Source organism: Octopus bimaculoides, chromosome 25, assembly GCF_001194135.2.
Source record: "Octopus bimaculoides isolate UCB-OBI-ISO-001 chromosome 25, ASM119413v2, whole genome shotgun sequence".
Lineage (NCBI taxonomy): Eukaryota > Metazoa > Mollusca > Cephalopoda > Octopoda > Octopodidae > Octopus > Octopus bimaculoides.
This window is the reverse complement of record NC_069005.1, coordinates 14,241,610-14,256,808: the sequence shown is the minus strand read 5'-3', so window position 1 is coordinate 14,256,808 and position 15,199 is coordinate 14,241,610. Positions and strand designations below refer to the sequence as shown.

The 15,199-nt window shown below is 40.6% G+C and overlaps 1 protein-coding gene across 1 annotated transcript in view; it reads right to left on the bottom strand.

Moving 5' to 3' along the window:
• Nucleotides 1-15,167, bottom strand: part of LOC106878355 (serine-rich adhesin for platelets) — a 26,206-nt gene extending 11,039 nt beyond the window's left edge. The window contains exon 1 of the mRNA XM_014927547.2: nucleotides 3,830-15,167. Within this exon, the coding sequence (XP_014783033.1) occupies nucleotides 3,830-15,129 (11,300 nt within the window). The 5' untranslated portion in view covers nucleotides 15,130-15,167. The remainder of the gene's footprint in view (nucleotides 1-3,829) is intronic.
• Nucleotides 15,168-15,199: the final 32 nt, after the last annotated feature.

Here is a 15,199-nt window from a genome sequence, read left to right as displayed (position 1 = left end):
AGTGTCGTCTTCCCTTCTTTTACACAACAAGAACAACCCGTTTCTTGACCGGATTGTGACTTGCGATGAAAAGTGGATTCTTTACGACAACTGGCGACACTCAGCTCAGTGGTTGGACACTGATGAAGCCCCACGGCACTTCCCGAAGCCAAAGTTGCTCCAAAAGAAGGTAATGGCAACTGTTTGGTGGTCTGCGGCCGGTCTCATCCATCAAAGCTTTTTGGATCCAGGCGAAACCACTATGGCGAAGTACTGTCAGCAAATGGATGAAATGCATAGGAAAATCCGACAACAGCCAGCATTAGTCAATAGAAAAGGACCAATTCTTCTCCACGACAACGCTCGGTTGCATATCGCACAACTGACCCTGCAGAAGTTGAATGAATTGGGCTACGAAACTCTGCCTCATCCGCCATACTCACCAGACCTCTTGCCTACTGACTACCACTTTTTCAAGCATCTCGACAACTTCCTGCATGAGAAATGCTTCAAAAACTAAGACGATGCCAAACACGCTTTCAATGACTTCATCGCCACCAGAATGCAAGATCTTTATGCGACTGGCGTAAATAAACTTGTTTCGTGTTGGCAAAAGTGGGTTGATCCTGATGGTGTTTATTTCAATTAATAAAGCTTTGTTTGAGCCAAGATATGTGGATCTGAATTTGAAAGTTAAAAACTGCAAGAACTTTCTTGACAACCTAATATAATAGAGGAATAAGCACAGGTGTGTACACACACACACACACACACACATAAATGGTACCATATTCCATGATATCTATACTGAAATATGATTCCATTGTGGAGCACAATCTATTCATGGATCAGGGCTACAAGAGAACCTATACCCAGAACCTAAAACTAATAAAACGGTTGTTTATGTCACTCACAAGCTGTAGAGTTGAATGAATTTACTCTCTGGTATCTACTTACAACCATACAAACTGGGATATTAAGAATGAAATGGATGCAGTACTTGATGTTGACAGGGTACAGAGAAGTCTTTTCTCAGATATTATAAATTACAAACTAGAGACAAAAAAAGAACAGAACCATTGAGAGAATTTGAATTCCATATCCATCACTTGCAAGATGACCATGCTTCTAATTGCACCTCAAAGTAGCCATTATTCCATTTGTGCTATTTCACTTCTACAACCATAACTCACTAGTCACTTAGCATTAACAATTAAGTCTATTGGGTATGGTTTTAAACTGCATCTGGTAGTGGGGCACTGGTGTCAGAAGTTCTAAGGTTTTGAGGTATGTGGGTCTGTTTCTTAGCCACTATTTTTCCCAGGTCTACTCTGATGCAGATTAGTAGCACCTGTCAGGGTCCCATGTCCTTGTGAATGCATCTAGTTGATGGAATCTGGAAGAAGCTCATTATGTATGTGTGTGTGTGTATGATCTTGCCGTGACATCATTTTATGATCGTAAAAGTGTATCACCAACAAACAACTGGTGATGTTTGTTTCCAGTCTTCCACGAGGAAATATTATCAGGTTTGGGAACAGGTGAGGTTAGCAACAGGAAGAGCATCTGGCCATAGAAAAGCTGTCTCAAAGAAGAAGAAAAAAAAGAAACTCTGACCTGTGCAAGCATGGAAGAGTGGATGTCAAATGACAATGATGACAATGTGAAAGAGGAAAATGGATGAATAAAATACAAGATGATTTGTTCCTGGACTGTGAGTTTTAGTTCTACTGTGTGGTCAATCTAACCCTATTTCATGTTTGGTTAAAGAAATTGTTATTTAAGGGTTGTGTAAACACATTGGTCAAGTGACTAGGTGTAAGACAAATCATAATAGATACAAAAACTTAGTTGTGTTTCTGAACATAGCACAAGAATTCTATAGACCTTATAGCCGTCAGGAATTGCTACAAGTTTGTCTGAGGATGTTACTTGCTATAGGCTGGTATCCTATCCAGGAATAGATTCATCTTAGATCAGTTAAACAGTACTGAAGCCATACATCAGTGTCTGGTGGCCCAAGGAAACACATCACTGAAAGAAACTCAGCGCATAAAGGGAGACAACAAGATGTTTAAAAGCCATACAATTAATGTTAGTTATTTCTAAACTGTAAATTGGGTTTACACAAGGAATAGCATAGAAAACCCACTGGTTTTGCTAATGTTAGTAAAGATATTTTTTGGCACTAGTTATCATATTTCTATTGACTTGCACTGGCTTCACTATTACAATTAATTTTGAAAATTCTTGTCATTACTAAGTTGATGTTTGGAACATAAATATGAAACTTTGATGAAAGGTTTGAGATCACATTAAAACAGAAAGTGTTTATCACAGAACTTAGAGGCAGTTTCAAATGGGCTGGTATCAAACAGGCTGATAGAAACCAGACTCAATCAATATCATCAAATTGGCAACATTTCACTCACATGTTTCAACAAATACCCAACAAGATGTGCTGCCGCTTCAACAAGTTTCTTTTACAGCTTCTATATTCCCACCCGACCCACATTTATTTAACCTGAGCCACATCTGGCCCAAATAGGTTTCCTGTTTTATGTTCTAACCAGTCAGATGCAGCTTATCACACTTACCTTTCAATGCTACTCTAAAAATATACAATCACATCATCAAAATTTCAAAGCTATGAGATAAAGCATGATTACTTAAACACAACGTGAATGAAAAAGCATTACATGTGACAGAATACTCCGAATGCTAAAGGGTTAAAGCAGTAGTTCTTAACTATTTTTGGCTTCTTTGATTCCGATTTCACTCAGGAAGTAGAGTGGAATCCCTCATAATTATTCAATGTCTAGAAAATCCCACTATATTTTTATGATTAAATATTATTAGGAATTGCATAAAAGAATTGTGAAAATATTTTGTTTATTGTAGAAGTACAATTAATTTACTACGTATAAATTTTAACAACAAAATCTTATATGGACCCCAGTTGAGCCGTAAAAGTCGATGGCTTAGCTTCTCTTCATCCAAACAAGTTAATAGTAGCTTGCTTATGTGCTGTACAGGACATCATCTGCTAGTAAAAATGAGTACCATCTTGTTTCTCATCACAGTGAAAATTATTTCACTTATATTGCTAATGCCTCTGGGATAGGCATGTGTGCCCACAATTCCCATTTCTCCTTCAACTAAACACAATTGGGACCATTTATCATAAGCCAAGCAATCGATTCATTTATTGCACTAATTTAAGGAGAACATGACAAATGGTCAAGAGAATATAGTAATGGTCATTTCTTTGAACTACCTTTTAGCATTTAAACTGGCCATACCCAGCCCAAATATTCTGCCTCTTATGTTCAAACTGGCCAGATCTGGCTTCTCACACTAACCCAACAATGTCATTCTAAACAGTTACCTCATCAAAATCTCAAAGTTACAAGATAATGCATGATTAATTCAAAACAATGTGAATAAATAAGAATTACTTTTGACAAAATAATACAAATGCCAAAGGGTTAGAGAATTTAAAACCAGCTATATCTAGAATATTCTACCAGTTTTTTTTCTGTTCAAACTGGCCAGATCCTGCCTCTTGCATCAATGCTACATTCAAAAAATAAACAATCACACCATCAAACAGTCAAAGCTACAAGATAATTGCATGATTAATTCAAAACAATGTGAATAAACATATTTGACAAAATAATCTGAATGCTAATGGGTTAAACATATGTGCATAAATGTTTGAAAACAACATATAGCTGTCAAAGGTAAGGTTCAGTAACTAAAGCGTATAACTAGATTGCTGTGCAAAATTAGAGAGAGAAAGTGAGAGATGTATTGATTAAATTAAAACAAGCTAAAACGTTTTACTTACCGGCTGTAGGCTCTGAACAAGCAGTAACCACACTGTAGCTTATGTTTGTAAGTATGGTGACACATTGCCTCCATATTCCAGGACTTATAGCTACAGAAAACACACGTATAAATTTCCAACTGGTTCAAACGGTCTGTGGTGCGTGCAAAAAGTTTTTTGTCATTAACGCGGAAGAAAGATTGAGAAACAGACTTCTCATGCTTCTGTCGGATCCAAGAAAAGTTCTTACTTCCCTTGACAAAAGTTGCCACAGTTGAGGTGGCAGTAAAACTCGAGGTATTCTCAGAGTCATCTAAGCCATCAACACTGTTATCAGCACTCCCATTGGCAGCCCCGCCTTCGGAAAGTGATCGGAATTTCTTTGGACACGGCCTTCCGAACTCTTCAAACGATAGTCTTTTGTGTGGACGCTTTGATTTATTAATGTATAACTTGCAACCATGTTCATCTGCTTTTGAAATCACCCACCGAGATTTGGAGTCCTGTATTGGCCCTGTGGCACCACCATCACCACCGCCGCCACCATCGGAGTTAACATCACAAGAACTGGCTACTACAATCCGACATACATGTTGAGCCAAACGCGTTTCTAGCCAGCAAGTGTACGGACAATATTGGCATTTGCGTTGTTTTACATTCAAATGGCGCTTCCAGATATGAATTTTCATTATCATAATGCGTGTGCATTCATATTTACATATAGTGCATTCGTATTTATTATCAGTCTTTCGCTCCATCAACTCTTTAGCTAGTTGACTCATGTCTTCGTCAGACATTACAGCATTGTCACCATCATTTGATTTACACGAATTTTTGTCATTGGTTTTGGATTCACCATTACCTTCGAGCATATTTTTGTTTTCGTTTTGACTCTTCTGCTGTTGCTGCTGCTGATATTTCGTGCTATTCTGGTCTACCTTTATTTTGTGTCGTGACAGTCGATGCATGTTCATTAAGTACCAATACCAACACTTATAAGAGCAGGACCTACACTGTTTCATTTCAAGGTGCATGTGCGTTCGCCAGAGGTGTGTTCGTACTTTATATGGACTGGGGCTCTTGTAGAAACAGAGCTGACATTCAACGAGACCATCAGTGGTTCCTTGGAGATTCTGAGCCAGCGATTTCATCTCTTGATCAGAGAGGTTGGGATGCGAATGATGATGCTTGCTGATCTTGTGCTTTTCCAGGGTGTAGTTCTTCCAGGACGTGAATGGACAGCAAGGACAACGAACGGGTTTTAGTTTCAGATGAGTCTTCCACAGATGCTGCCGAATGTTTATCATTGTTTTGCCAGTATGTTTACAAATTGAACACTTGTATCCCTCGCTGTCTGTGCAGTCGATAATACCTTCCTTGGCCATCAGGTTCATCTGTTTGTCCCGCATGTATGACATCATTCGAGAACTCTTTTGATTGCGTAGCTCATCACTACTGGCGGCAGTGAAACTCAGTCGCTCAGACGACGAAGACGATGATCCAGAGTTGCTTTCTGGGAAATTGTATATGTCCATATCTGCCTTCACTTCATCTCGGCTTACGAATGACCCTCTTTTCTTCATATATTCTGAGAGGCGTCGCTTTGCAAGGGAACAATGCTTCACGTGTCGCAATGATTGCCACTTGCTCAAGCTCCGGAAGTGGCAGCCAGAACACTTAAAGAATGCATTGTTCATCTTTTTACTTGGTGACCTCTTGAACTTCTTGAATGACTGAACGTTACTCACAGTTAACTTGGTGTCCGTTAACATTGTCACTTTTGGTGTTACATTTGCGAGGTCAACAACCCTTCTATGCAGCCCGTCAGGACCCTCGGATATAGTCATCATTTGCTGGTGATCTAAGAGATCCTTTTCAGAAATACCGTTAAATTCACAAAAATCACATCGGTACTTTGATAAATGGCCATCCTCATCGTCGTCATCATCATCATCTTCTTCTTTGACTATATGCTCTTCGTGGTTGTGTTCATGCTCCATGTGTTCACTCCACTGGAGTTCATCATCAAAGCCAACTTTGCAGTAAGGGCAGATGATAGCTTCGCTCTTGGTTGTTTCGAGCCAAGACGACATTCTAGAGAGGTTTTCATATTCACCATATCCTGAGTCAAGTGCCTTCAGCTCAATCTGCTCAAAATTGGCATTCTTGCCCGGATGCTGGTCAACAGTGTGCTGGAAAAGCATTGTATCAGAGGCTGCTGGGAAACTACACCATTGACAAGAGTAGATCATAGTTAAATTGTTCTCTCTTGGTGAGCTGAATGTTTTCTTAGAAAGAGCGTCTCGGAGGCAGACGCGGGAGTGTTTCCGTAATGTTGCTATGTTACGACAGATCAGGCCACATTTAATACATTCCAGTATTCGTTCTTCGGACAGAGACTGGTTTAGTTTAAGATGCTGATTGTGCAGTATCTCACTAGCATCAGGGGAGACAGTTTGCTTCTTTTTGCATACAACTTGGCAGGTGACCACAATTTGCTTTGGTTTCAGTGGGTGTTCGGTAGATATGTGGTTCAAAACAGTCCTTCGGTTTCGGTCCTTCACAGTGCAGTGAGGACATTGTACAAATTTCAGCAAATTAGACTGGAGATGGTTGAGCAGTTCAGATAGTTCGGGGAACTCCGTATTGCAATAGAAGCAGGTAAACACTAACTCACCGACATGGAAGATGTTGTTGTGTTCGTGAAACTCCTGAAGCATGTTTGTACCAAATCGACACCGAGGGAACCAACATCGAAATAGCAGAAAATCTCGCGCATTTGAATGATTGTACATGTGTTTGATGAGGTCATCTTTTGAATAGTTCAGCTGGCCACAATGGTAGCAAGGAAACACAGTTTCAAAGTTATGACACTGCTGTAGATGCAGACGGAACTGAAGACAATTCATACAGGAGTAAGTACAGTACTGAAAACCGCAGACATAGAAACCCCCTTTCTTGTGGGAAGACGACACTGAAGAGTTTACCACAGATGAGGAGGTGGACGAAGAAGACGACGAGGACGAACTATGGTGGTGGTGGTGGTGATGGTGGTGGTGGTGGTGGTGGTTCGGGCCACTGGAAGAAGACTTTTTAGTCCGTTTTTTGCTGTTACTACCACTGGAGTAGAGAGACCTGAGATACTCAACGTTTGCTGGAGCAAATATACTGTTGTCATCGGTTGCATTGGATTTCTGGTTGTTTGACTGGCTGCTGTCAACTTGTGCTGCGGTCAGTGACAGATCCGCCATCTTGCTGCTACTGTTTTCCCCACCGCCACCACTACCACCGTTGTTCAAGTCGTAGTCTAGATCCACGCTCTCGGTGTCAGTTTCCTCCTCTGCAAATGTTTTTTCACGCTCAACCTGGTCTTTGCCAGACTGCAGCTTTGCCTGACGTATCTTTTTAAGAGTGCGACATATTTTAACCATAACATCCATCACATAAGGGCACTTATTCAGCTGAAGTTTGTGTTGGTTATTAATACTGATGGGTTCTGGAGGAGGCAGACAATGGGTGCACATCCGACTACAAGCATGAAAATGCCACCACACATGTGCCTGGAAAGATTTCTTACTTTTGCACATCTTCCGGCAAATTATGCACACAAGGCAGCTGTCAAAGATAGCAAATGATGGCTTCAGCTGTGGTTTGACTATTTCCACATCTGGCTTTTTAACTGCAGCTAAGGAGCTGGATTTATCATCAGGGGGGGATGACCTCATTTCAGTTCTCTCGTTTATCTCTATGTTCTTATGAGATGCCTTTGGAGATATGGAGAGGGGAGGATAAGGAGTAGGAGGGGGCTCGATGCTGACCGAGACGGACAGGTCAACAGTAACCTGACAACTAGAACCTTTTCTTTGCTCTTCACTGTCCTTCTCTTTCAGAGAAGGATCACAAACAAGCTGCGAGTTAGAAGTGGAGTTTGGAGATTTCAGGCAACTGTTGTTAGTGTTTTCTGCAGAGCCTTTGTCCAAGTCGGTAGCTGTAGGGGTTTTCCCTAATTCAACACTGGAGAGTTTTTCCTCATCTTTGCTAAGTAGAGGCTTCTCAATGTTTGGAGATTCTGTAGATGTTGATGAGCCAGAAACATCTCTTTCAGGAACTTTATCTGAAGGAATGGCAACTGTAGCCTTCTTCGAATGGTCGGTTAAATCTCCACTCACAACCCTATGGGGAGCTGGAGCACTGCTCTTTGAACCGGTAACTCTTTCATCCACACTTTCACTGTTATCTTCACTTTCCACCAGGTTACCATCTGCCTCTCCTTTCAGTAACAAACTGCCACTTTCAGAATCTACTGATTTTGATTTCTTAATGGCTGGTGTGGCATGGCTGGATTTCAGAGTGACTTTGTTGGCCAGAGTTGCTAACGAGAGAATTCTTTGAGCAGCGGCAGGAGCTATCACCATGGAGGTTGACAAATGGGACAAAGTGTCTGATGGAGTTGCTTCAGACTCGACTTTTATCTTGATAGTGGGGACAGTAAGACTCTCCTTTTTAACTGGGGCAGAATTCAAAGAAAATGCAGCCAAAGATTCTGTTGTGTTTGTTGGATTTTGTATCAAGGCACCAGGGTTCTTTTTATAGGAAGGTACTGCACTATCGGAGGAGGTTTCACTATGTATCACAGAAGCCTCATCAGATTTAGACAATGATGGACTGGCCATAGATGATGAAGTAACAGTCCCCATAGCAGACGTCTTGCTGTTACTATTACTACTATCACTACTACAGCTGAGATTTGATGAAGGATCAAGGCTGGAAGTCTTGATACCAGGAGGAGGTTCATTGCCATTGCCTATAGTGTCAGGAATGCCATTTAGGTTTGAGTCATTTAAAGACTCTACAGAACTAACTGCATTTTCTTCACTGACCTTCGTTTCTACGTACGTCTTCTCTGCCACCACACTGGTTACCTCTGCCTTGACACTAGGTTTCCCTTTCTCCTCGTCATTTTTCACATCACATGTATTAGATGAATCATTAAACCTTATAACCAATGGTAGTTTCTGTTCTTGAGAAGGCATATCTGATAGAGCTAAGCTAGGTAATTGTTCATGAGACAGTAGCTCTGATGATGATGTTGATGGCAATGATAATGACAATGCCGATGAGGATGATGATGATGAGGAGGAGGATGAGGATGATGATGATGATGATGGAAGTATTACAGATGATACTGATGATGACGATGATGAAGTTTGATGAGGTGGAAATAATGAAGAGGACTGAGGACTATCATTCACTTCACATGGTTGGCATTGATCCGAAGGCTTTGATGTTTTGATGAACTGCTCTGCTTCATCTCCAGCGACCGGAGACTGATTCTGCTGAAAAGATTTATTCTCTGAAGCAACCACAGGGGAAGATGGCTCACAAGATGCAGAAGGAGGAGTGTTTGTGTTGTCAATAACATCTGACTTCTCGTCAGGACTGCATTTGTCTTGATAAGTAGCAGAATTGACTTTAACAACAGCAGTCATAGTCAACTGAGAGCCACCATCAGCTTTGGAAACTGCTGAATCCATTGGCAAATCCTCTGCTGTAGACAGTGGCATAATGGGATTAGCTGCAGGGTTAGTTACTTCCAACTGCATGTCAAGTTCAACTCTAGAGCAAGCTGAGTCCGACTGCAAATTGGGATCAACTTCGGAATTAGTTGCATTCAACTGCACATCCATAGAACATTCAGAATCTGATTGCATATTAGCATCAACTTGGGAGTTAGTTACATCAAACTGCATATTGAGGTCAATTTCGGGGCATGTTGTATCTGATTGTATATCAGGTACATCTTTAAGACTACCTTCATTTATTAATGTATTGGACTTATCTTTGGGGCTGTCTGTATTTGATATTGCATTGGGCTCATCTTTGGGGCTATTTATATTTGATAATATATCGGACTTATCTTTGGGACTATCTGCATTGATTAATGTATCATGTCCATCTTTGGGGCTACCAACAACTGACAATGTATTGGGCTCATCTGTAGGGCTACCTACACTTATTAATGCATCGGGCTCATCTTTAGGGCTACCAACAATTGATAATGTATTGGGCTCATCTTTGGGACTACTTAGATTTACTAATGTATTGGACTCATCTCTAGGGCTACCAACAACTGATAATTTATCAGGCTCACCTTTGGGGCTACTTACAGTTATTAATGTATTGGGCTCATCTCTAGGGCTACCAACATTTATTAATGCATTGGACTCGTCTCTAGGGCTACCAACATTTATTAATGCATTGGACTCGTCTCTAGGGCTACCAACAATTGATAATGCACTGGGTTCATCTCCAGGGCTTCCAACATTTATTAATGCATTGGACTCATCTCTAGGGCTTCCACCAACTGATAATGTATTGGGCTCACCTTTGGGGCTACCTGCATTTATTACTGTATTGGGCTCATCATTGGGGCTACCTACATTTATCGATGTATTGAGCTCATCATTGGGGTTACCTATATTTGATAATGTATTGTTCTCATTTTGGGGGCTACTGACATTTACTACTATGTCAGGTTCAACTTTGGGGCTATCTACATTCGATAATGTAGTGGGTTCATCATTGGGGCTACTGACATTTATCAACGTGTCATGTTCAACTTTGGGACTACCTACATTGGGTAATGTATCTGGCTCATTTTGGGGGCTACCCACATTTATTAATTTACTAGGTTCAACGTTGTGGCTATCAATATTCATTAATATATTGGGCTCATCTTTGGGGCTACCCATACTTATTAATGTATTAGGCTCTTCTTTGGGGCTATCTTCATTTGATAATGCATTGGGTACATCTTTAGGGCTATCTACATTTGACAATGTATCAGGTCCATCTTTAGGGATACTTAGATCTGATAATGTATTGAGCTCAACTTTGGGGTGACCTACATTTAATAATACACCAGGCTCATATCTAGTACTTTCTATATTTGATAATGCATTGGGTTCATCTTTGGGGCTATCAACATTTGATAATGTGTTGGACTCATTTCGGGGGACATATAAATTTGATAGAGTATCAGGCTCGTCTTTGGAGCCATCTACATTCAGTATTGTATCAGGCTCATCTTTGGGGCTATCTTCATTTGATAGCACATTAGAGTTGACTTGAGGGCTACCCTCATCTGATTGCATATAAGGATCTGTTTTAGGACTAGCTGAATCTGACTGCGTATCAGCATCATCTTTAAGATTAACTGTATCTTTTTGTAAATCAGAATTAACTTTGAAAATGTCATTATCCATAGGCTTGTCTGGATCAAGTTTGACAGAAGCTGTATCCAAGGGTAAACCATGTTCATCTTTAAAGCTAGCAGAGCATGCTGCAGTGTTCAAACTCAAGTCAATTTTAGATGCAACAGTGGCAACAATACTGGAAGGAGAATACAAATTATCTTTACTGGGTAAAGTCTTCATTTGAAATACTTCGTTAGGAAGTACATTCTTAATGATTTGCTCTTTGAACAGTTTAATTGGATCAGACTTGTTGGCATCGTCACTACATTTGATCACAGAAGCTATGTTAGGGTCCAACTCTTTGGCATCAGAAGACATGGCTACAGCATTTGGCTGCCATTGTATTTTTGTATTCAAATTGCTTTCAACAACTTTCTGTTCATCAGATGTGGAATCTAATTCAGTTGCTGGAGGTTGATCATCCTTTTGGTTTACTGACAGTTTAGTTCCAAGTGACAATGATGTTGCTTGTGAAGCAGGTTGTGGCTCACCACCAGAGGAAGGTTGCTCAAGGGGGATAACTTTCAGCATGTTTCTCTGATCAGGCAAATCTTCAACAAATTTCGAATAAGTGTGTGACAATGTGATTTTACTGCATTCCTCACCAGCTCTGGGTAGTGAAGCTGAAGTCTCCGTCTCCGTAGCCTTTACATAATTCATTTTACTTTCAAAGAATGAAGAGCCATGAGAAATTGCTTCTGGTGGTGGTGATGTAATTTTGGTAGGAACAGTTTCAGATGAAGAAATATCCTGCAGTATTTTAGTGGCTGATTTATTTACATCAGAACTACACGTGTCTACATCGGTGCTACATTTCGAGATCTTGCTCAATACAGAAGTGCAGTTAGAGAGTTTGAAGGTGGAAGATGAGGGTGGTGATAACATCTCCATCACCAGTGAAGCTGAAACACTAGCTTCTGGATTTGCTGTTGCTCGGATTACAGACAGAGGCTTTTCGTGAAGCTTGGGTTCAAGTTCAGCAAACGAGGCAAAAATATTTTTGTCTTTGACAGGGAACTGGGGTTGAAATGGTTTCTTGTTATCTTCATGTAAATTATGTATATTAGCTGAGTTAGTTTGCTGCTGGTGTTTAATAATGTCTGTTTTACTTGAAGAAATAATGGAAGGTCTTGAGATGACAGACACCAAGCCAGGCATATTGACACATGCTGACTTTTCCAACACTTCATCAGTCACAGATTCTTTTCTATCTTCTGTAGCAATAGCAAGGTCTTTTTGCACTGGTTCTGCAAGACTTCCAACATCATTGGTGCAGCATTTAGATCTGTAAGCTTCATCCTCAGACTTTGCAGAGGGAACAGATACGGCTGCAACATTTGTTGTTTGAAGATCTTTGCTAACAGTCGATGAAAACACTGGCATAGAACTGGTGGCATCTGAAGCTAATTCAACTGACGGATTTGAAGACACAAGTTTTGCCTGAACAGTAAACCCCGAAGAGTCATCGCAATTTTTCTCCTTCAGTGCTGAAAACGTAGAACAATCTCCATGATTTTCTTCTGCAGAATGTTGCATTTCCAGCAACTGCTCGGAAGCTTTTGCCGTGTGTGAAACTGGACTGCTAATCAAATCTGAGCCATGATCTGTTTGATTGTCTGTAGACAGATCTGGTTCAATTGGTGATGTGTTGGTGGGATCAACAACCTCGACATCATCAACTACGTTTACCTCACTTTCAGCAGGGGAAAGTTCCAAAAGTAAAGGACTCATTTCCACAGAGCTTGCTGGTTTGGTATAAATGTCATCATCCGTTTCAACTTTGGACTGGTTGGGAAATGACTGGCAGCCAGCTTGGTTTTGTTCAGAACTTTCGGAGTTTGGAAGTGAACTCAGTCTACCCGTATTTATCACTTCTTTGGATTGGTTATCAAGTAAACTTGATGGTTCCACACTTGCTGCTGGTGACTTCTGTTCAAGACTACTTAACATCTGATTCGAACACACATTATCTTCCACCTTCAGATTAACTGGGGTTTTCGAAGATTCCACAGTGTTGTATTCTAGACTCTGGGAACTGACAACATGAGTAGCCTTCACATCTGAAGCTACCAGTTCACAACTGCTGGGATCGTCAGCATCAATCGAACAAGGTGTATTAATCCGTTCACTTTCTATTGAGCTTGGCATTGCAGCCTCTGTACTATCTACACTGCAGGAAGTATTCACCTGTTCACTGAGGACACTGCAAGGGGTGTTCACCTGTTCACTGAAGACACTGCAAGGGGTGTTCACCTCCTCACTGTCAACAGAAAGAGGAGGAACGGCGTTTTCACTTTCTTCTGTACAAGGAGTATTGATCCTCTCACTGTCTGCAGTACTCTGAGTATTTACATCTTCACTATCTATGGTATATGGTGTGTTAACCTGATCACTATCAACAGTACCTGGAGTATTGACTGCCTCACTATCAACTGTACAAGGAGTAGTCACTCGATCACTTTCCACGGTGCTCTGTGTATTAACATCTTCACTATCGAGAGTACTTCGCGTAGTGACATCCTCACTGTCTATTGTGCTTTGTGTATTTACATCTTCGCTGTCCGTAACATCAGTCACCGAAGAGTTGAGGAATTTGGTCTTGTTCGGCACCAAGACAGTATTGATTCCTTCACTGTTAGACATGTCAGCCAGTTCTACGACATTGTTGATAGAATCCTCATTAACTCCTTGTTTGAAACAATCAGATATTTCACTTTCATAGACACCCTGAACATTCAATTTATGACTGTCCAGTGTAGTTTTCACCAGTCTTCTAGAACTTTCTGCTCCATTTGTAGGTGTACCTGACTCAAGTGGAGATGTCTTTGAGAAGCGAATATCTTTTGTTTCACATATTCTACTATTATCGGCTGATTCAAACTTATTGGATTGCTGGACCACATTTTCAGCGCCACTAAGTCTGTGCGGAGACAGGTTATCTTTCACTTTCTTATATTTCTTAATTTTTAATTTATCCGATAACGATTTCTTCAGTTTCTGTACTTTACTACTAGTATCAAGTGCAGAAGTCTTTGGGACAGCCTTTTTACTTCCTTTCACAGGACCTGGTTTTTTCTTTATCACCAACTGGCCTTTGTTCTCACTTTCTGGATTGTCATTTTTTTTACTTTTGCACTTCCGTTTCGAGATAATGGCCGGAGTACTTTGGACAATTTTTTTGGCTTTGGTTTTCTTTTTAGAATCTTCACACTCAGCTTGAGGTATTTTGCGTTTCCTACCTGGCTGACTACCAGATTTTTTCATCTTAATCAAAGTTTTTAGCTTAACCTTTTTAAGCCCAGTCCCGCTATTGTCTTTGCTGTGCCCTAGTTTTTTGGATTTTGGCATTTTGCTGCTTTCACTGGTATCAGTTTCAGAGTTTGAAAACAATTTCTTTGTTTTAGAACCTTTGAGAACTTTATGCAAAGTTGAAGATTTTAGTTTACTATTATTTACAGACTGTAGTTCTTTGGCAGCTTTCTTGTTAGCGCCTTTGCTTTCTGTTGGACAAACCTTCTTTACTTTGCTAAGAATTCCCTTTTCTGTGTAAACTTTCCCTATTTTTTTACTTTTTGTTGTGGCCAACAACTTTGTTCCTTTGGGTTTTTTCTTTTGTAACTTCTCCATTGCTGCTTTCGAAGTGTCCACAATTTCAAGGGCACGTTTATTAATACTCTTTTTCCTCCCAGTGGAAACTGCAGATTCGGGATTCTTGGCTTTTCGGCCTCTTTTTTTGGCACCAACAGATGACAGCGGACCAGAGGTAGAAAGAGTGGCAGGGTTCTGTAGGGCTGTGGAAGTCGCTGGTGTACTGCCATCACCGTCCCGATGCTTTCGAGGGCGTCCAGCTTTACGAACAACTTTTCCAGCATTCACAGAGGTCTTTGGGGTTTGATTTCCAATGCTTTCACTAGACTTTGAGGAAGATTTCTCAACTGACTTGGGAGTATCTTCTCCAGACTCTACCACCAACCTTCCTGGTCTGCCATTACCGCTGCTGCTCTTTAGTGCTTGCTCAGCCTTTGAGACACGGCTACTGACACCACGCTTTTTGTTTGCAGACATTTCTGACAAACTTTATGGGTTAATAATTTTATATATATATATATATATATATATATATATATATATATAT